At 38.4% G+C, this 22,102-nt stretch overlaps 2 protein-coding genes across 10 annotated transcripts in view; one reads left to right on the top strand and one right to left on the bottom strand.

The window, feature by feature from the left end:
- The window catches only part of pou2f1b (POU class 2 homeobox 1b), a 21,182-nt gene extending 15,517 nt beyond the window's left edge, over nt 1-5,665 (top strand). For all 9 annotated transcript variants that reach the window (XM_085135910.1, XM_085135913.1, XM_085135909.1 and 6 more), the window contains one exon: nt 624-5,665. In XM_085135910.1, coding sequence (XP_084992036.1) covers nt 624-895 — 272 coding nt within the window. In that variant the 3' untranslated portion in view covers nt 896-5,665. The remainder of the gene's footprint in view (nt 1-623) is intronic.
- Nucleotides 5,405-16,951, bottom strand: LOC146500463 (T-cell surface glycoprotein CD3 zeta chain-like). Its single transcript, XM_085135919.1, has 7 exons — nt 16,704-16,951; nt 11,482-11,576; nt 10,006-10,035; nt 9,827-9,847; nt 9,651-9,710; nt 9,527-9,556; nt 5,405-8,538 (listed from the first exon to the last, which is right to left on the bottom strand). Exons 1-7 carry the CDS (start codon nt 16,765-16,767, stop codon nt 8,461-8,463), a joined length of 378 nt encoding a protein of 125 aa, XP_084992045.1. The 5' UTR covers nt 16,768-16,951; the 3' UTR covers nt 5,405-8,460.
- Nucleotides 16,952-22,102: the final 5,151 nt, after the last annotated feature.

The raw sequence follows: 22,102 nt of genomic DNA on the forward strand, positions 1-22,102 counted from the left end.
CAAGATGTTTGCAATTGGGGTTTGTGGATGATTGCGGTGCCAGCTTAATTTAAATAACTTTATTGTGTTAAGTCATTTGTTTATTTAAATATCAGTTTGAGGTCATTGAGGGTGTGACAGAAAGTTATGACAAAGCAATGTTCACAAACTGTCAGAAGTTTATTTCTTTTGTTTCTTTTTAAATTGCAATAGTTTAAAATTTATATTATTTTGTTTTCCTTAACAAATATTTTCAGCTTGGGGGAACGTCCTAACGCTAAACGACCAAATTAGACTAAATTTAGCAGAAGGAATGACTCGATGAATACAATAGCTAAATAAGTTGGAGTATATAAATGATTGAAAGGATGATTAGAAAAAATAAGGTCAATAAGACAGCCCATTATTTCTATAATTAGTGTAATGAAAGCAAACACTTAATGAGGACATGACTCATTTGCACAATAAGAACAGATTCATTTAAGCCACACCCACAAGGTTTTATCCTGCTGAGAGAAAATTACTTCTGCGAGTTAAACAATTTATCGTGCGGTTTAAAAAAAATGATTATGGAAATGCTCTCCTCATTTGGTGAACCTGTGCACCTTTCTTACCTTTACACCGTTTCTTTCACATCTCCATAGCACTGGCATCGAGCGGCACAATCCCCATCACCTCTCTGGACGGCAGTAACCTGCTGTTCGCCAACACTTCTGCTGGTAACACCCCCAACCTGGTGACCACGCCGCTCTTCCTGAACCCCCAGAACCTGTCGCTGCTCACCAGCAACCCCGTCAGCCTGGTGTCGCCCGGCGTGGGAGGGCTTCAGGTCACTGCCGACGGTCATCATCAAGTCAGCACGGCTGCTGTGCCTGTGCAAGCCTCGACCATTACCACTGCCCCCAAGGCTCAGTGAAGCCAGTCAGGCTGCATCTCGAATTAACGCCCAATTACTTACGTCAAGCACTACTCCTTTCACACCGTGTAGGATGAGGGTGGTACTCTGATATAGGCTCTGCGCTTCACTAACCACCTTGCATCCTCTCCATTGTATCTACCATAAATTAATCCTTTTGCTGCCGCCAAAAAGAAAAGGACTTAACATAAGGGTGGGTTAACTGTTGGTTTCTTTTATTATTATTTTTTTCTTTCTTTATGATTCTTGGATGTTTTTTAATTTTCCACACAAACAGTAACCAGATGGACACTGTTGTCGGCCTGCCGCTTCTCCTGAACCTTGACAAGTGTCCAGGGAGAAAATATCCTCGGCGTCATCGAGCTGTATATACATATACATATATACATATATATATATATCCTCCTCTTTGCAGGTCAGAATTTTCTCTGAAATTCTTCTAACCAAAAACAAACTTTTCTCTTCTAACATTCAAACTTAATTGATTTACTACTAATTTCACAATGTTCATAATCACTAATGAGGGTTTGTGTGTCGCTCTTTTTAATTATCTCTCATTTTTGTTTTTTTTTGTGTTTTTTTTTGTTCGTTTGGTTTTTTGTTTCTTGACAGGCCTTGTTGTAAATCATATCAAATTATATTTTAGAGACCTTTTTTCCCTTTTTATCTTTTACTGTCTATATTTTTTTTGACATTTTCCAATCTTTGTAAGTCTAATGTTAAGTTAAGATTTAACTATCACTTTTTAATCGTGGTTATAAGGCTTTAAAAATAAGTAATAAGTGGCCGATATAAAGGTTATCATTGCTTTAAGGGTCGGAGGGATGCGGCGTGTCTCTCCGAGTCTCTTTTCTGGAAACACTGAGTTTTACATAGGTGGTGGTGCAGTAGCCACCGAGCCTCTGTAAAACGACGGTCTCGGTGTGGATTATCGACACTGATAGAAAAATGACTGAAAACATTACATTGAGAGCTTTAAAGTGAGCTGCAGACCTGAGTCTGATTAAGGGTGACTTGTTTTGGTTTGTGATCCGTTGGAACACTGTACATTAAGTTTTGGACGTGGACGTTTGCGTGTCGTCGACAGCTCAGGCAGACGCTGAGAGTTCAGCAGCCGCACGATCCACGAGGCTCTGCAGTCTTCTTTTTTTTGTGGAGGGAACTAGTCATGTTCACCAAACCTGAACTGTGGTGTGGTGGCTTTGCCTAGATGGGGATAGTGTATTGGGGGGGTGTTTGGTTTCTTTTTTTGTTTTATTAGAAGTACCGTCGTATCTACTTGTGCACAGTATCTGTACCAAATAACTGGATTGATGAGCTGCAGTCTGCCTGTTTTGGGAGGATTGAAATTCTGTCTCTTTATTTTGTCTGCAGTCGTTCGACTGGCTTACCTACTTTAAGATATACCAAAAATATTTGTTAAAATAATTGCTGTGTGTAGTCAGTGTAGCTTAGTCTAGTCAATATATTTATGAGTACAAAAATCTCTTCATAGTCAGAATATAGAAATGCAATATTTTGATGATCATTTTCCAAAGACTACATTTTCTTTTTTCTTTTCTTTTGTTATTTTGTTTGATTTGACCAAGTGTCTCCATATTAAAATTTTTAATTGGCAGCACAACTGACCAAAAAGAGAGGGATTGGTGGGTTGGAGTATGAGGAAGTAGTTTCTTTTTACTTCTATTATTACCATTTTACTTTTTAAATTTAGTTTTTATGAAATCACCGTGGCCTCGGCCCAATGCTTAATCTGGTTTAATGCGAGCCGTTTAGTGGCGTCTTTTCCTTTCTAATCAGTTGTGGTAGCAGTTTTGGACTTTTCTGAAGCATAATGGAAAAGATCTGATTTTGGTTTTGTGCTAATATTCAGCCATAAAACAACAGCTTGAACCAAAGTGGTTTTCCTCAGTAGTTGCTGTGCCTCTCTTGAGCACACAAGTTGCTTTTCACTCTCTTAAATCTCCACAATTTATTTCTTTATTTTTCTCCCTCCTCAGTCGATACCTGATTTTCGTGATTTGGTGCTGCTGGATAAGGATCACAGAAACTTTAGCTTTAACAACTTGCTGCTGAGACTCCTGTCAGAGTTGAGCTGTCAAGACGCCTGCATGCTTTCTAATAGCTTTAAGACTACATCCTGTGAGAATCAGGGTATTGTAGTTCGCACTATCCCTGCTGGAGGGATCACTTATGTAAATCCATAAATACTTCACCTCCTCTCAGCTCCGCTGTTTCAAACCAGCATGCTAGGAAACGATATGCTGCACCCGAAATCTGTCTGGGGACTAGTTTAAAAACTCCCCAAACTTATCTTAGCCAACACAGCGGTGGGATAAGTACTGTTCTGTGCTGCACGTTCAGCTAAACCCCACACAAAAGTAGCATTGTTCTGCTTCAAAATGACAAACACAGCAATTAGTAACTCAGAGACTGTAAGCAGTGAAATTTGTCCCCGTTCCCCTCTCGTGTGCTTCTTTTCTGTTGAATTATTTTTGACTAAATATACCTCAGCAGTGCTTCAAACATAGGTTCACCTTTTAGACATTTCTCTGTATACAGCATTGTAGAATGTATAATTACTGACTGGCTTGCCATTCAGCGTTTATACTGATGAACCATACATAGGAACCATTGCAAGGACAACCTACTACTGCTATTTTCTAGAACTACTATTTATGGGGTATTTCCAGGTTTAAATATTATTTTGAGATCCTTCTTGCCAAAGTAAAAGCCTTTCTCTTTGCAGCTTGGTGGGTGTGTTTTGTTTTTCTTTCTTTCCTTAACTTTGAGGCCACAAGAGCCCTGAAGAACTCAGTCGTGTTTCAGTGCTTGTTTGGAGTTTTGGAGGTTTGCAAGCAACATGAACCAGTTGCCACTGGCACCGTAGGATGTTACTGAAATATTTACCTGAGGAAAGACTTAAGAATTAGAGAAACGATCTTTTCTTAATTCTATACATATAAATATATATATATATAAACACTTGTAAGATATTCATATTTTATATTTGAACCAGTATGTTACCAAGACTGAATGTAGTGTTTATCATACTTACTCCACCCCCCGAAAAAAATCTTCCCTCAGTTTTCTTTTCTGTTTTTTTATTAAACTGTCAAGACCAAAAAATTTGAGATGGAGCTCGAGATGACGCCTGAGCGAGCCCCTGGTTCGACAGGAGGGGCTCGCTCAGGTGCTCCTGGCAGACAGGTCCTGTGGTTAATAGGAGACTCTGAAGCATTTGATCTTAATCTTTTAATAGATGTATAAATATATATATTTGGTTGAGTTGTTGTGGATTTGATTTGCTGTGCTGTCTTTAACAATCATTTGGGTTTTTTTTTAATGTATTACTTTATGCCTTTAATTGTTTTGTATAGTGTGAGAGGGCAAGATCACTGGCTTTCTTAGTTTGACAAAGAAGATTAACATTATCATTTATGCCTTATTGTTACGTAGAAGACATGAGCATTGTAGCATTGTTGTTCTGTATGTGTGTGAGAGTGAGAGAGAGCATGGGCACCCAGCTCACCTGGTGCATTGTTTTCACTGAAACAGTACAGTGTACTCTGGGCATTTTAGAGCGTGGGATGATTATGTTGCTACCTATGGTTTTTAGGTGCGACTTAGACAGGTAGGAGGATATACCTGTGAGAAAAAGCTTTACTAATAATTCCAGCAGGCAGGTGTGTTTGTGTGAGTGTGTCATTTAAAGAGAGGCCAGGGAGGACAGTCTGCAAACCATTTTGGTGCATCTTTCCCATCTTCCAGCAGGTGTTTAGACTGATTTTTGAAAAAAGGGTGAGGTGAGAGGACTTCTTTGTTTTGTTTTGGGGTTTTGTTTGAAGTTTCCTGACTGAGTGTCTTTACAAATTAACTGCAAGCTTTAAGCAAGCCACTGCCGAGACCCAAGCCAGTTTTCAGTTTGCTTGGGGTTAGCTTGGACTCTCTCAAACTGTCTGCTTGCCACTGGCTTTGCTTGTGAAGTTTCGGTTTCAGGTGATCCTGAGATTCTTGCGGATCAGCTGTGCATCTAACACACGGTATATTGACCCACCACACTGGTTTGCTGAGAGTTTTGGTTTTTTGTTTGTTTGTTTTCTCCTTTTACTAAATGTCAAAGGTTGCGTGGCGCACCAGTATGGCTAAAGGAGCTGTTGTATACCTCATTTTTAACTCAAGATTGAGTGAAACCTGCTTTAATCTACTTATGAAACAAATGTTTTTAAAAATCATAAAAAAAAAGACTAAAATACACCAACTTGTCAGTGGAGAAGCATGTTCATACCTGTACTTAGTGAAGGGTTGTGGAGCCGCCACAAGAGGGAGACGAACTACATACCAGTACTCACAAAGAGGTGTAAACAAGAGAAGGCATAAAAGGTGAATCTGTGTGTAACAAGGGGCAAACATCTGCTGCTCTTCTTTCACAATTTCTTGTGCACTGAAGGATTTCATTCATGAAAACGTAAATTTTGATGAATTCTATGGACACCTCCCACCCCACCGTTTTTTTTTTAAAGTTTGACAATCTTGCTTTATTTATTTTCTCACTCTTGGCTTGGTACAGGTATGTGCACGTCTTCCCACGTGATGGCTCGCCGTCGCAGCCCGCTCTCGCTCCCCTGTGGTACCAACGATAACCAAAGAATTCTTACTAACTTGATTGTATGTGATCGACGCCGCCTCTCACCCATCCCCGCCTCACTGCTCAACATCAAATCCCGGCTGCACGCCCCTCGAGTCGTATGTAAAGAGGTTGTTTTTTTTGTTTTTGTTTTTTTTAAAAATTGCATTCGAATGTGCGTCCAGCGCCCCCTTCGACGCCTCTGCAGTGGTTTCAGTGCCTGTGGGCGGGGATCGGAAGGGAGGGGTAGCAGGGGCCGGGCGGGCTTCTCCGGCAGACACGAACCGATGCGGTGGTAGCTGGGTGATGTTTGTTAATACACACTGAGGGTTGATCCTGTGCACACTGTACCTGCTCAGGACTCTGTATGATTGTCTGTGTTGAGCGCTGTTGTCGTTTGGTTGGTTGGATTGATGTCCCACCCTCCGTTGTTCCTCTCTCAAGGACTGCGGCGAAAAATGCTATTCCTGCCTCTCAGTGCGTCTGTCTCTTCCTCATCTGTACACTGTAGTCCCAGGACATGACCCTGTTGTTGTCTCCAGGAATACACATCCTGCGTTCGCTAAAACTCACTGCTGTGTCCCCTTCCCTGTCCTCCCCATCCTCCTCCTCCTCCTCCTCTCCCTTTCATCTGCTCTCTTCTTTGACTCCTCACTACAGACTCTGATCAGCTGTGACACTATGCATCATGGTCCTTCACTTTGCATGGACTGTGTCCCTCTGACTCAGACCTCCTGGTCGGCAGGGCTTCAGTGACACTTTGTTTAATGCTTTACTCCAAGTGAGGTTGTAGGACCTCACAAGCGCTATCCCAAAGCAAAAATCCAAATATTTAACTTTTGACAAATGCAGATACCAAAGATATCTCTCTGTCCTGTGTGTCTCTGTTGGTTTCTCTCTCTCCCTTTCACCCTGCAGCATGTGTATTAAGAGACAAACCCAGCACTGGCTTTAAAGTCCCAGCCTCAGTAATTCCAAAGCTTAGATGTATATTTTGGTATATTTCTGAGAAAAAACTTGCGTGAAAAAGCGTCTGTTCCTCGTTTGTTTGTTGTAATCTCTTTTCTGTCACAGCATGGAACTAATTGCAGAACTGTCTTACTCTTGGTAGGTTAAAGATATAGTATTTTTGTATGTTTTTGGGTGTGTTATATATATATGTACGTGTGTGTGTGTGTGTGTGTGTGATTATCAGTTCACAGCCCAAGTGACCATGGCTTTCAACAAGAGAGAAATAACTTTAAAAAAAAAAAAAAAAAATCGCCAACCATGTACATATTGTGTCTGTGTATCTCAAGAAATGCATTCTGTAAAACATTTCACTTTGGAAGCTTGGGCTCATCTAAAGGAATGTGTCCCTGTTTTATTTCCCTTTTCTTACTCTGCAGTCTGATATTAATTGACTTCCAGGACTCGAATGTAATGAGTTTTGGTTTCCATTCTGGAATACAACACTGAGGGACACTGCTCCGATCGAAATACGACAAAAAAAAAAAAAAAAAAAAGGCCTCCAGAGATGGCGGCATAGAGCTGAAAGATTGTGTAGGAGTTTTAAGTATGTGAATCAGGATACATAGTAGATTTTGATGCATTTGTCTGCTGTATTTTTGTTTTTATACACATATAAAGATAATCTTTTACTGTAAATGTACAGTTCTCTTTTGTTGTAAACATCATTAAACCATTTTCCAAGTGTTTTGACATGTGCTTTGTCTTTTATTGGGATTAAATGTACAAATTTTAATCATTATACATCAGTGCCAGGCAGATTTTGCTTCCATCTATACAACATTTAGGACAAAGATTTCAAAAATTGATTTGTTGGTACACTTTGGTTGTAACGGGATGGACATGGTCAGTAACAATACTCAGTCTCTGCTGTTTAAATGACGAATGCCAAGTTGATGCAAATGTGCCAAGAAGTCGTCCCATACAACATATTTAACCTACCATCTGAAGTTGTAACAGAAATTGAGACTCCTAAGACCAGGAAGTGGTCTTAGGAGCAGCAGATGTGGTCTTCTGCTGTAGCCCATTTGAGTCTCTGTTCAGAGATACTCTTCTGCATACTTTAGTTGTGTAACAAGTGTTTATTTGAGTTATCGCTTGCTTCCCATCCGCTCACTGGCTATTTTCTTTTTCATCTCTGTAAACCCTAGAGATGTATCTGTGAGAGAATCCCAATACATGAGCATTTTCTAAAAACATAAAAACAAGCACCCAAGTATTATAAATAATATAAGTCACACTGATCTGCTGCAATATAAATCCACCGGCTTTGGCAGGTCATGGTAAGGGGGATGTCCAGTCATCTCTGGCTTCAGTATGTTGCAGATTCTTTTGGCGCTGTGGGTTGCAAGGGGGAGCCTCCATGGCTCAAACTTGTTTTGCTAACACAGGAATAGTTGAGCTGATTCAGGTTTGATTTGGATTCAGACTGCAGTTGGACTGACATGGGTGTGGGCGGCACTTAGACAACAACAATATAAAGTTCTATATTTACAATATACAGTCTATGGTCTAGAGCCCAGCAGAAAGTTGCATTTTAAGAAGACGGTTGATGATATTCCCTTTATCTGTCTGCTGGTTTTACTGTTGTTGATAATAACTGTTTAGCATTATCAGCTGCTGTGCAAGTACAACCTTAAAGATGTAAAAAATGGTTACATCAAATATCTGAACTCAAAGAGTTTGTTTTTAGCCTTAATGTAGGGTTCTTTGTTAGTTTTTATTTGTATAACATGAGAGAAAAACTTATCACAACATAACACAAATACAAAGTGACTTAAAACTGTTTTCTCTGACTAGACATTTAATTTAGAAGCAAATGCTCATATCTGAGAAGCTGAAGCCACAATTTTTTTTTTTTTTTTTTTTTGTTAGTTTAATAAATGACTCGAATTGTGTTTAGTAACACTATTGCTGATACTGTAGGATGTCAGTGGGGAGACAGAGGAGGAACAGGACGAGGAGATGAGGTACTGGGAATCAAAGACTCAAGGGGGTCCCTCGCCATCTGCAGTAAAGAGGTGAGAAAAGGTTAAAGCGCCACGCTGATGGCACCTTCAGTTCTCCTAACCGAGAAGAGTCTGCATAATTTAATCCATACGCTGTGCAGATCAGTGATTCAACATGTAAACTCAGGCAGTTTATCATCACGAGGTCAGTAGGATGCTTTGATTACATGGTGTCTCCATATCAGGGGCGCCGCCAGAGGGGGCCACACCCCAAAATTTGTTGGCTCTCTCTTTTTTTGTGATTGTTAGTGTTCCTCTTATTAACAACACAAATATTTTAGAAATCTGTCAGAAATCCATCAAGAATTTTGTTCAACCTCTAAAACCAACTGTTCTGTCCAGTAATGCAGGTAAATATATGTATTTTAATTTTGAAAAAGTGGTTTACAATTTTTTTCCTGCTTTTTTGTGCAATAGTAAATTTGAAAATTCATTTACAACAATTATAATTATACTTTAATCAAAATTATATTTTTAATGCTAAAGTGCTTGTGCAAATTAATTGATTAACCATTACAGAAACATAAAATATGATTTTTGGTAATTATCCATACTTTTATGCCACAGCTGCTGTAAATTAAACCTTACACTGGGTGGTGGTCTAATACATTTGTTTTCACTTCAGATCCTTCCAACATTTCTGTTTCAAATGACCCTTTCTCTCTTTTTTTCCTATTTTTTAAAGTTTCAGCATCCTGGTCTTGCAGCAAACTTGTCAGGACTTGAGCAATACAGGTTATTGATACTGATATTTTTAGCAACACCTGTGTGTTTTTCCTGCTCTGGCAAGTTCAAACATCTGCTGTTTAAATGCCTACAGGGCCCTCAGCATTGTTTCTCTTCTGCATAGAAACTGAAATTTGTGCAAGACTCTAGGAACCATGGGGATATGAAATAAAGCAGAGCGACAACAGCACTACTCTGAGGACAGATGCTTTACTGGTTAAATATTTCCGTCAAACCCTGTAAGTCAACAAACTTTCTTACCTCAGGTTTCTTTTTCTTGCCTGCTTTTTTCTACAATATGCAAAAACAAAACGAGAATAAAGGCACCAGAAAATGTGAGAATGTGACCATTAAAAAGTTTATTAACAAATGAAGTGTCCCAAACCTTTCTTTTTGATGGGTCAAGCACCTCATAAGGATCAGCATCTTTTGGTCTCTCAAGTTCCTGGACATAAATAAAAACAAATAACAATAATAATACAAAATTATACAATCCAACCTGTAGAGTCAAACATGATCAGGTCACAGAGCGGTTGGAGCTGTAGGTGAAGCTGTCCTTACCTGATAAATGCCATTTTCTTCCTGTTATTCAGCAAGAAGAGCACAAACATGAAGTGAAGCTTGAATGCACACACATCCTCACACACATTTATTTAATATCATTTAAACAACAGTTGAGAAATATTCACCACCAGCAGCAACTGTAAAGCATAAAGACACCGAAGAAAATGAAGACTTACAGTGACTCCCACGGATGGGCCTTTGGAAAACTATAGAGAGAGGCAAAAAGGACAAAAAAGGACAAATAAAATGTAGCACAGATTAATGTGATATAATAAGCCAGTCTGGCCTATCAGTGGCGATTAAAAAGACAAGAAATTCAGGCTGTTTATGTGCTGTAATTTCTTCAAATTGTGACTGAGGCAATCTGTTACAGAAAGAAAAAAAACCTCACATTTAGTGAGATAAATGCTGTTAAAACTTCTAAAACATCTTTTCCGGTTTGAAGATTAGTTGTTTTATATCGCTGTTACAAATCTGAAACAGATATATTTGAAAAATTGTATTCACTAAGTTACTTATCAGAAGAATTTGTCAGATTAGAGAAGTAGAAAATGTTGCACGGTTGGCCCTGCAACACAAATGATTTGCACTTTGAAGTCATTTAGTTAATTAATTGACTATTAGGCTGCTACAAAGTCACTTTAAACTAAACTATCAAAGTATTAAATATCGTTACGTTTAGTTCTTCTTTTTATTTATGCACAAAAACACTTATTTCACAGGAGAGAAGATATTAAATATTGACTAAAAATAAAGTAGTGTTTATTTTTAGTCTAAATTTTAAGTTTAGACCAACCAGACCAATAATGTGCATGTTAGGGTTGTTTTGCATGACGGGTCAAGACGGGAAAATTTCTACCTCGTCAAACTTCAGGGAGCTCTTGAGATGTCCTTTGTATTTTATGAAAAGGATGATTCGGGGGAAACGACAGCACTCTTTATCCTGTTTTAAGAACTCTACACACACCACAAGCAGTTGACCTTTACGCCCTGCTAATCTGCTAAGTAAAGCCATACAAATATTCTAATGGTGGAGATGCAGTACTGTAAACTATTTTAAAGACAAAACCAACATATGAGTTTTAAACAAAAGGTTCTCAAATCCAAATATTTGTATTATCTAAAAACGTCACAGAATTGAAACTGTTTGTTAAACAGTTTTTTTTTAAAAAAGTGATGGGACCGGTTTTAACGTTTTTCTTGCTTTAGACCAACAGGTGATTTTAGGTGAGCTAATTAGTATTTCTGCATACCACACATCCTCTTTATATGCTTTCTGAAGCTAATATGCAAGATAACACTGAGATGTGTCCTTTCCTCTGGACTGTTTTTAATGAAATATTACAGATGAATAGCTAATTGCTCAACTTTCTGTGTGTGAAAATAACTGACACATACGAATAAATCAAGACATTGATGTACAAGCTGAATAACAGTGGCCCCCGTGTTGATCCTTGCGGGACTCCAGTGTTGTAAGCTCTAGATTACAGCAGCACATTACTGATCCAAACACACTGGTTACAATCTGACAGAATCTTTTACACACTTTACAGAGTAAAGAGTGGATCATGTTCTGGATTGATATTCAGTCCCATGATGTTTTTCTACATGCGCTGTAACCACCAACTTCTAAATGGGCTGCTATAACTCACCTTTTCTCTAAAGAAGAACCCTGTGACAATGATACAATAAATGATCAGAAATCCATCCAGGAAATAGCAGATGACTGGTTCAGTGAAAAAATTATCTGCAGAGCAAACAGAGAGAGAGAAAAAAGAACATTTTCAGCTGATGTTCGGAGTAAATAACAAGTTACTTATAGCGAAACGTGACTGAGTTCTGGGAAGAGAAGAACATATTTCACTGAAAAGGGAAATTTTCATCATTTAATTCTGCTCAGCAGAAAACCTCACGTTACAGGAGCACAAAGGCCAAATAATATGACATTGGAGTAGAAAAAGAAGATTTTACGTGAAATAAAAACAGAATATGATTGCATCTAAAGCCATGTAGTGCTGTGTGCGGAAATATCTCCTATTTGATAAAAGATCATATGTCTTCCAGATAGCGGTGTATAAGAGATAAGAGTTACACACAGCACTGAGGAAACTACCGATAGTGATCAGATTTTTATTTGCAGTAAATCTGCATTCTTACATCATGCGTCATGGTTCTGTTGTTTACAGAAGCTCATCTTTCTGCCACTTCTCAAGTCCTGCTGAAGTCACCCTGGATTTTGTCGGCATAAAGTTTTAATCCCTCAAAGCAACTGTTTCTGTTTCCTTGAGTAATTTTTGTTCAGTGTACATATTACATCACTGTTCACTAAAACTGTAGGTTGTTTATTATGCCTTGAAATTATGCCTTGTTTTTTCATGTAAAAGATGCCCAGTTACTGTTTTCTTATTGTAAAAAAAATCCCTTTCATATGTTTCACTATTTGAAAAAGCAATGAGGTGAGTTTGAAGTATGCCAATTCTTATCTGCACGCTAATAGAGATATCTAAGAAAAATATTATGGTGAAATCATATTACTGCTGGAAAAAACAAATATCCAGTAATGCAAGTGTAGCTATGAATTGTATTTTATTCTTAATAAAAAAAAATATACTCAATAAAACATATATTTTTTATTTTTAAAATATTTTATTATGTTTAAATATTACTATATTGCTTACTTTTTAAAATGTGTGTTTATATATTTTATGTAACAATATTATTAGGATACATAAAAATGTAATATTTATAAGTATTAGTTCAATGTTAGATTTGGTTAGTTTTTAAATTTTCTTTATAAAATTCACCTTTGGCTCTATTCAGGGAGAAACCAAAGGACGTCTGTACATATGAATCCGTTACATGGTGCACAAAATGTTGTGGAAAAATAACAACATTATCTACAACATTTGTCGTGAGACAAATGAGAAAATTGAGTAAGACCCCTGAAACAGGAAATAAGAAACTACGTATATGCAGTTTAGCACACTGAGTGTCTTCCTGTCTGCACGATGGGCTGCTTTGAGGTTTTTGTGAGGCTCATTTATCACAGAGTGCGGTTGGAACAGAAGAAATGTTGTGAGAACGTAGCCAGTGGTGGCGATTCACTGAGGCTGCAACGTCCTCATCAAACCTCCATCACTGAGAGCTGCTTCAGGATGTAGCTGCTCTTCTCATCTCAGGCTATTTTTATACTTCTAAACAGGAGATCTGTAAAAGTGACTTAAGAAAGGGAAGTATACCGTTTTCACTTACCATTTAAATGAGCTTTATTTTTTTTTTAAAAATGTAAGTGGGTTGTACCTTTTTAGGAAACAGATAACATTTAGTTTATCTATGATAAATTTAGAAGATTAGACATCTATAGCTTACGATAACCCTTAAGAAACCAAGATATAAAAAAAACCCAAAACCATATTATGAATAAAGCAGGTTATTTATGATTTCTTTCTATTTTTATATACAGAAATGCTTTTTGTCATTGCTCTGTTTGTATTTATGATACCTATACTGTTTCTGTTATCCATTTCAAATATTCTCAGAAGCTCTAATTTTATTAGTAATTGTGGATTCTTAGCGATTTTCATACATTTACCCAAACTTAGCCTTGTCAGTTGATTTGTTTTCACTGTCATTTTGGTCATTAAGCTTCTGTCTCAATGAGCTGCTTTAATTCTTGGTGGCATAGATTCACAACAAGGTGCCAGAACCATTCCCCAGAGATTTTGGTCCATATCACTCTCAGCTGCACATCCGTGATGTCAAGCTCCCATTCCGCTACGTCCTAAATGTGCCGTACTGGATTGAGATCTGTGGAGGCTGTTTGAGTACATTGTCATGTCAAAGAAACATATTTGAAATTATTTGAACTTTGTGATGTGATGTTTTTCTGATGGAAGCAGCCATCAGTAGACTGGTATGCTGTGATCATAGAAGGATAGACGTAGGTCAGCAACAACACTGTTTAAACAATGCTTACTCTGTACCGAGGGGCCAAAATATCCCTCAAATCATTGTACGACAAGCAGCTTGAACTGTTGATACACAGCAAGGCGGATTAGCAGGATTCAAGTTGTATGTGCCAAATTCTGACCCCACCATTCCAATGTTGCAGCAGAAATCGAGACTGATCAGACCAGGCAGTGTTTTTCCAATCGTTTCGAAATATTGTGCACATGACCCCATGTGAAATGTAGCATCCGTTTCCTGTCATTAGATGATGGGAGTGGCACTCAGTCTGGTCTTCTGCTGAAAATTCAATGTGTTTTGCATTCAGAGATGCTCTTCTGCAAACCTTGGTTGTGATGGGTTGTTGTTTGAGTTACTGTTGACTTCCTCTAAGCAGTCTGGACATTCTCCTGAAATTCTGACATTTTCACCTAGAGAACTGCTGCTCTTCTTTTCCTGACCATTCTCTGTAAACCCGAGACACCGAGTTTCTGTGATGTCATTGGCTGATAATAAGTAGTTGAACAGGTGTCGCTGACAAAAAACCCCAAAAAACCCCAAAACAAAACAACAAAAAAAACAGGTGTCGCTGACAAAGTGGCTGGGGTTCATAAATGACCACTTGTAATGTAAATGTGTTCAGACAGTGAGCATTTTTACTGTTGTGAGAGAAGTTTAGAAGAACATTTTCTTTTATCTGAATTTTTCTTTACACTACAATCTCCTTTTTTAACCTTCATGGTTCCTCTTTAACACTCACAGTGCCTCAATGGCATCGACGGCACCTCGTCTGAAAGGCCTCATGATTCAACAAGCGCTAAGTCACATAAAAATGAAAAATATCACAGTATAGTTCCTTACTTTCTAATAAGACTGTAAACACAGCTATGCCCACGTTTCCTGTCACCTATAGCGGCACAAACACATTGGCTCAAAGCTTTTTCTTTTTTTTACTCTTATGACGCTAAGTGTCATTTCTTAACCACATTTCAAAGGGTGGAAACTAAATGCTGGATGCCCTATGATGTCTTCTCTTTTTATAGCCTTTACAACTCTGAAGGCATCAATTAGTTCAATTTTAGATCCTGCTGTTTAGAGGAGCCCAAGGTTGTTAAGTGTTATTAGGAACGTATCAGCTCTGAAACTGGCAGCAGCTAGCAGAGTCTTAATGACTCAATTAAGACCTAACGACTTAATGAAGTTCTCAGTGTTTTGTTTGGAGTGAGGGTCATTTTTATGGTCCGTTTGGGGCGAGGGTTCTATTTGCTTGTTTTTATTTTGAAAAAAAAATTTTTTACGCAGCTGAATGAGAGAGGAATCAGTCTTCATGTCTGACTCTGAAATGTAAAGACAAGCATGTTGACTTCACAAAAGCTGTGCCCACTGAATCCTCTTAATGAGGAATGTGCCAGTAATTTTAAATTCATGCGCCTCAGCTGTTGTTCCGACTCTCAAAAGTCTTTCAAAGTTTTTCTAATTATGTGGGCGATGTTACATTTCCAAAGATACCACAAAAGTCAGGTTTAATTTAAAAAAACAAAACAAAACAGTGTTAAAATAATGCACAAACGTACAAAATATAATGAGTGAACTATTTGAATATTTCAGCGTAATAAAGCTTTAATGAAGAGCTGGAACAAGCTGATGCAAAATTAATGTGCTGCTCTATTAGACGGCTCATTTTTCTACGCTTTAGGGTGCTTAAAGGGGAAACAACAGGAGGAAAAAAGCATGTTAATGGGTTAAAGTGTGATTTGCTGTTATAATCGCACTATAGTTTAAGGGAAATAAAGAAACGATGCCCTTCAAAGGGTTGCATGGATGTGAATGCAAAAAAACTAACAAGTATGCATAAGAATGTGTTGACACAGAAGCCATTCTTTACATTTCTTTACTGCTGTAGGAGTCTTTACTGTATTCAAGCGTACGGCAAAAAAACGGTTTCGCATGCATCAGCTGGAGGATGGGGGGATTATTTATTCATGCATGCTTTTGTTTCTCTAATGCCTTCATCACGATGAATCTGACTGAAGCACAAGACAGCACTTGAAAGTGTTTGTAAAACTGCGGCATAAAAGAGAAAGTCTGGGAAGCGTCAAATTCACACAAACATAATCTGCCTATAAAAAGTCCACAGAAGAGCTGCCCTGCATTTATTAATGCACGGAGCAACAGGTAAGTCATTAGAGAGAGCAGGGTAAAATGCAAAAGGCCAATGTGCTTCTTCAGCACGTACTGTCCAAGAGAGTTAAAAATGTTTATTTAGTGTATTTAAATTTAACTTAGGTCACTAGGGGACAGCAGTCATTCTCAACTACTTTGATTCGAATGTTCAGAATATAGACAGATATTTTTAGAATATTGAGTGGAAAATGCAAAAGTTCCCTCATGTTTAATTTCCTTAACGTGTAAGAGAAGCTTAGCTACTTTTTCCATCCAACATAAAGCTACACGGTGAATATAAATCTCCTCTAATCATGACTCACGTGCTGCTTTTGAGACACAGACACTGAAAAAGTGATAACAAATTTTGTCCCAGTGTAGATGCATTTCTCCAAAAGCTACCAGATCCTCAACTACGAATGTAAATGTACATGTAAAAAAATTGTTGTAGGTTTGAAGCTTTGTTGGTTACATTTTGCAGCAATGGTAAGAAAAATTAAATAACGCTTTAAGATAAATGTTAATGTTTTAAATAAATGGTATAACTCAAGTAAAACCACTACAGCGCATGAATAAATGTACTTACTGAGATTTAAAAAAAACCAAAGAACTGTATTTAAAGAATTTAGTTTGGAGTTTTTAATGCCAGTGAGCTTATGTTTGTCTTTTCAGTCAGATAGACAGTTTAAGCTTCTTTTTTTCACATGCAGGAAAATCATTAAATTATTGTTTTTTAAAGCAGCTGTTTTGCATTTGTCTGACTTACCAGAACAGGAAACAGGCACCGCTAGTACGGAAAGTGCAAACACACCTTTCCCCAGTGTGTCCATGGCTCTCCGTCTGTAAAAACAAGCCTATCTGTTCTTCTAACTTATGACAGCTTGTTGCTTCTGGTTTCCTCACACTAATCTCTGATCACTGTGATCAGAGGAAGTGGCTGAACTGACAACCTACCAATGGACTGAGACTGGGGCTGTCTGCACTTCAAAGCATTTTATAACCTTCAACGCCCACTGTAGGTCTCACTGACGAAGCTGGGTTTTGTTCAAATGTTTTCCAAAAAGCATGATTTCAGCATGAATGATGGGCTCCTATTGTGCCTTTTTAAACCTTTTAAAACAACTTTTTCTTCTTTAACCAGCAGCTCTGCTTTTTGGGTCAGAGGAAGTCTTTCTTAGGCAGTAATGAGGAGATACACTGTTATGCTGGATGATTTGGACAAGTGGAAACATGTTAAAAGGAAATTAAAACAAAAAAACTCTCAAACTTGTGGCATGGATAGCAGCTAGATTGAGAATGAGTAACTACCAAAAGGCATATGTGGGTTAAGCTTTAGAAGGTAATGCATGCAGGCTTTAAGTTATTTAACTTCATGTTCAGAAAAGTGTATGAGTGGTTTATTACACATCATAACACTTTTATCATTCGGTCATCATCCATAAAATTGTTATTTTATTGTTGGGAATATTGTTTGTATCTATGGCAACATTCTCTTCATGTGACATAAATTGTAAATAAATTGTATGTAGTTCACACTATTTTCATAAAGATTAATCTTGTAATATCTGCTGTATTACAGCTTATCTAAAATATATGAAGTGTTTATGTGCTAAGTTTGATGTAATGATCTATTTTGTGGTGTTCTGCTGTAAATATGTAGCACAAATAATGCAAATTATGAAAATTATGTAGAACAAATCTACGTAATGTAAAGTTGGACAAATATCCTTCTTACGTAACACTGCACGAACCATTCTATACTCAGACTGTGATGTCCCAGATGTGTCTGCTGTTTAACAGGGGATATGTTTAAGTAGCTCAAAGGTCAAAAGACAGGTTGTGAGTGTGTGGGTAAAGGAAAAGGTTTCAGACATGAGCCCTCTGCCTCGCGTCTGTCTCACGTTGCATTATCACACTGATCTGTGACACTGAAGGAAAATGCTGTACTAACATGTAGATAGATGAGGCCAGGTTAAGGCACAAGTACGAGACTTGAGTTTCACATTGGTGTGCAGATTGTGCAGGGATTTCTGACTGAGGTTTTGCCTCGGCAACACTGACACTGAGGGAAGAGAGTGACATAAAGAGGGATTTACATTCAGCAAAATACATTTTTCCAGTTCAACTTGATTCTATTTCAGAACTTCTTTTTTTGGGAAACATGTTTTCTTTTTGAATTCAGAACAATTTAGATTTGCCGCGTCATTTCTTTGAAGTTCAAATACTCTGCCTTCCCTTTTTCATTTGTATTTACATTATTTCATTACTCTGTTCATGAAATCCAAACGAGTGTAAAATATATGCTGCTAATACTTCTATTCAGAGTTAAATAGGTTGGTCTTGTAACTGGACGGGCTTTTTATTTAGTAAAGGCAACACTGTTACAGCTGGAGTGCTAAACTGTTTTAGAACTAATCACGTCTAGATGTGTCTGCACATTATATACATTTTCAAAATAGATAATGATATAGCCTAAAGTGAAGAATCTTAGCTTTCATTTGAAAATATTTGTATCCAAATCGGAGGAAGGGTTTTTGGAATAAATGCTTTTTAATATATAGCCATCTCTTGTTTAAGGCCTTAATACAAATGCAGGTGTTAAAAAAAATTAAAAACCTGCTTCATGGAAAGGTATATTTCTTTGTTATGGCTTCATTAATTAAGCAGCAGACTTCATTCCAGTGTGGTATTTGAAAGCTAATGCTGTGAGCCTGCAAGACAAGCTGCACTCAAAGGAGCTCTTATTCTGTGACACAGGGTGAAAAACAAAACAAATCTGTCAAAGAGAGGAGGAACATTGAGTGGCCAAATCAAGAAGAATAAAAGAACATACTGGGTCAGCTTGGGAAGATTAAAAAAAAGGCCTGGATGGCAATAGAAGAAAGGTGGTTCTTTGTATGGAGCAGAAAAGCTCCTTCATAACATCCATCCAAAGTGAAGAAGACTCTCCAGGTGGGAGGCACATTACTATACAAGTCTACAATACAGAGAAGCCTTGCAAAAGAACGTGCACAGGGTTCAACGCAAAGTTCAAATGAATAATCAGTCCCAGGCATCAAACTAGCTCTGGAACAGTGTTCGTTGTTCAATGCATTTTTCTTTCCAGTCATTGTGAGCTCATGAAATCAGGGTTTATAACAATGGCTGTAATCCCTCCAAATGCATTCTTTGTGTGCAGAACATTAAATTGAAGCTTAAAGTTTTCCACTTTAATTGCATCTTAATAAAATCTCTTGTGGTGCCATATGCAGGGGTGCCTCCAGAATTTTTTCATTGAGGTGGCCATTTGGAGACCACTAAAAATATTGGGGTGGCACCCCAACAACAGAATGTCCCGTTTAATTGTGCTGTTATCAAATATAGGAGACTCGAAAATTATGATTAAAAAAAGAGAGAAAGTAAAGAATTATATGCCCAATTAATGACCTGGGGATTAACTGGCAATTTCCTCAATTTCCTCTTGTTTCAAGTCTTTGTGCTGAGATGTGACTTCCTTTCAGTTCACAGCCCGATTACGCAGACATGAAAAAAACATCCTTTTATCTCATTCCTGGAAAACCGACATTTCTTACACTGATACATGATTGTTTTAACACAGTCCTTCACAACAGCACTTTTTAGACACACACAACTCAGTGCATCCCCTCCTGCTGTAACAACGCTGTATGAAAAGTAGGTGCAAAAACTGTTGCACAACTACATTCATATGTGAAGTATGATTCCAAAAGTGTACCTGAATGCCGCACTATTTGAATATACACACATATCTACAGTCCACCCCTTCTGGTCGTTCCAGTTTAAAATAAATGCCTTTCAGTGGTGAGGGATAGGAAAAAGGGAGACTTGTGCTTGTGTGTGTTTCCTTACAGCAGGGGTCGGCAACCTTTCTGATGATGTGTGCCATCTAAAATTTCCTCAGAAGTCAATGTGCCATATGATTACATTAGCAATAAGTTTAATAACGCTCTATATTAACAGTTACACACTATATAGAACCACTTTATAGAATTATATTTGTTTGCAGATGTAAGGCCTCTGCAATGTTCTGAAGACGGTTAAACTTGTCAGGTAGTGATGTCCAGCAGGTGAAAATGCAAGCTCCATGAACACGCACAGCTATGGATTCTAGCTGCGTTCGTAGTTCTGCAAACTTTGACCCCCACAGAGTCGAGCTTTCCAGTTCAATCAGCTGCATTTCGATGTCGCATTAACTGGCATTAACTCAGCCAGTTAATGCGAGACAAATCCAGCTGCTCATTAAAGCTTTCTGGTTAGATCAGAAAAGAAAACATTGGTCCATATGACAAGGCTCAATGGCCCGAGAATAGGGATTGGACTCAAGCGCAGAACCAAAACCGGAAGCTGAACGACTTTTAACAGAATTTTATTTTACAGGAGTCTTGAACAGAGAGGACTGAACAAAAGCTAAATGTAACAGTGAGCAATGACAAGGCTTTGTGAGAAGGGCCTGAGCACAACCTTTTACGGCTGTGGCTCCAGCAAACATCAGCTGATACTAGAAATTAATATTAAATAAATTCTAACAACAGCTGATCAAGCTTAAACGTGCTGCTGTTGTTTAGTGCGACATCCGGCGGTTTCCTCTTTCTGGTGCAAAGTGGTTGATAAACAAACAAGAGAGAAAAGCCGATCAGCTGATCATTGATCAGTTTCATGATTGAAGTAGCAACAGGACAGGAAGGGGGTGAGAAGAAGAGAGAAGAAGAGGCAGCTGACAGTGTAAAGACACAGAATAGCAGCTTTGTGTCTTTTTCCATTCTAGCTGAAGTCAGGGACAAACTGTGTTTCTTTTCAGCTCAATACGAAACACGTAATATTTTCTCTGAATACGAGACAATTACGTTTTTTACGGGACGGTTGGCAACTCTACTAACCTTGTAAATAAAATAAGGTTCACTATCAGTAACATCATAGCACCCACCCAGCTGTATAGAAACTCCGTCATGCTAGCTAGTTATTGTAACTGACTGTAAAAAGTCAGCACAACGAAAATAAACTCCACCTAAACTTGGTTTATATCTGACCCAGATAGACTGCAGGTCATAACTTCTTACCTGAAGTTCAGTTCACCTGATAGTCGTACCGGCGGCCGCCTTGGGTCTCTCCTGTCTCAACTGAAAACCATTGTTAAATTAAAAACACCTTTATCGCCTGACTACTGCAATTCCCTGTATACCGGATTACATTGCATCTTATTTGTAGATGGTTCAAAATGCACCTCGTTCCTTTCTTAACTGGTACAAAGAAGAGACAGCAAATCACTGCTGTTTTACCTCAGCTACACTTGCTGCCTAAAAATGTTTTAAGAAGTTGAGCTATTAGGAGATGGACTTGCTGGTGTTCTGGATCATAGGCCTCTTGTATAACCCAAGTGCAACTTCTGGGCACAAGCTAATTGCTGGACATTCTCATTCAGGATTTTCTGGTAGAGGGCAGAATTCATGGTTCCATCAATTACAGCAAGTCATCCTGAAGTAGCAAAGCAGCCCCTGACTATCATACTACCACCACCATGTTTGACTGTTGGGGGGGGGGGGGGGGGGGGGGGGGGGGATCTTGTCAGTTTCCAAAATGTTTTCCCAAAAGCCTTTGATCATCAAGACGTTTTTTGGCAACCGTGAGAGGAGCCTTTATGCTCTTGTAACACACCCAAAGAAAGGTTCTAGGTCTGACCAACCGTCTCAGTCGTGGGCAAAAAGATGACAGTCAATAAAATTCTAAAAGATAATTTATTGACAAAAAATATCAAGAGATAAAACAGTCCAGTGTCCCATTTATGAATCATATTAAAAAAAACACACAATCCCAAGGCCAGAGCCAGCTATGCCACACGGCCAGTTGCACTCCACGTGTTGCCTTTAACAGGGTTAGAAGCGGTCCTTGGAGACCCACCACCCTGCAAGCATATAGCCAGTGGTCACTCCAGCCTCTGCAACTCTGCTGCCTTTAGGCTGTGGCATATAATAGGCCCTGGCCTGCACAGAGAGACAAAACAACACCTTCAGTATAAAATTCATAGCGCAAAACCCATCCATCCCAAACATAGCTGATTTCATCACATTACATACCTGCACAGAGAGACAAAACGACACAGCAGTGTTTGTAGTGTGGGCTATAAGTAGACCAGTGTATCAGTGCAATCAA

This window comes from Neolamprologus multifasciatus, chromosome 16 (genome assembly GCF_963576455.1).
Source record: "Neolamprologus multifasciatus chromosome 16, fNeoMul1.2, whole genome shotgun sequence".
Classification (NCBI taxonomy): domain Eukaryota; kingdom Metazoa; phylum Chordata; class Actinopteri; order Cichliformes; family Cichlidae; genus Neolamprologus; species Neolamprologus multifasciatus.

Coding starts and splice junctions, on each gene's coding strand:
- LOC146500463 (XM_085135919.1), bottom strand. CDS start 16,767: ATGGACACACTGGGGAAAGGTGTGTTTGCACTTTCCGTACTAGCGGTG. Junction 10,036..11,481: donor GGTTCTTCTTTAGAGAAAAG/GTGAGTTATAGC, acceptor CTCTCTCTATAG/TTTTCCAAAGGCCCATCCGT. Junction 8,539..9,526: donor GCAAGAAAAAGAAACCTGAG/GTAAGAAAGTTT, acceptor TCTTTACTGCAG/ATGGCGAGGGACCCCCTTGA.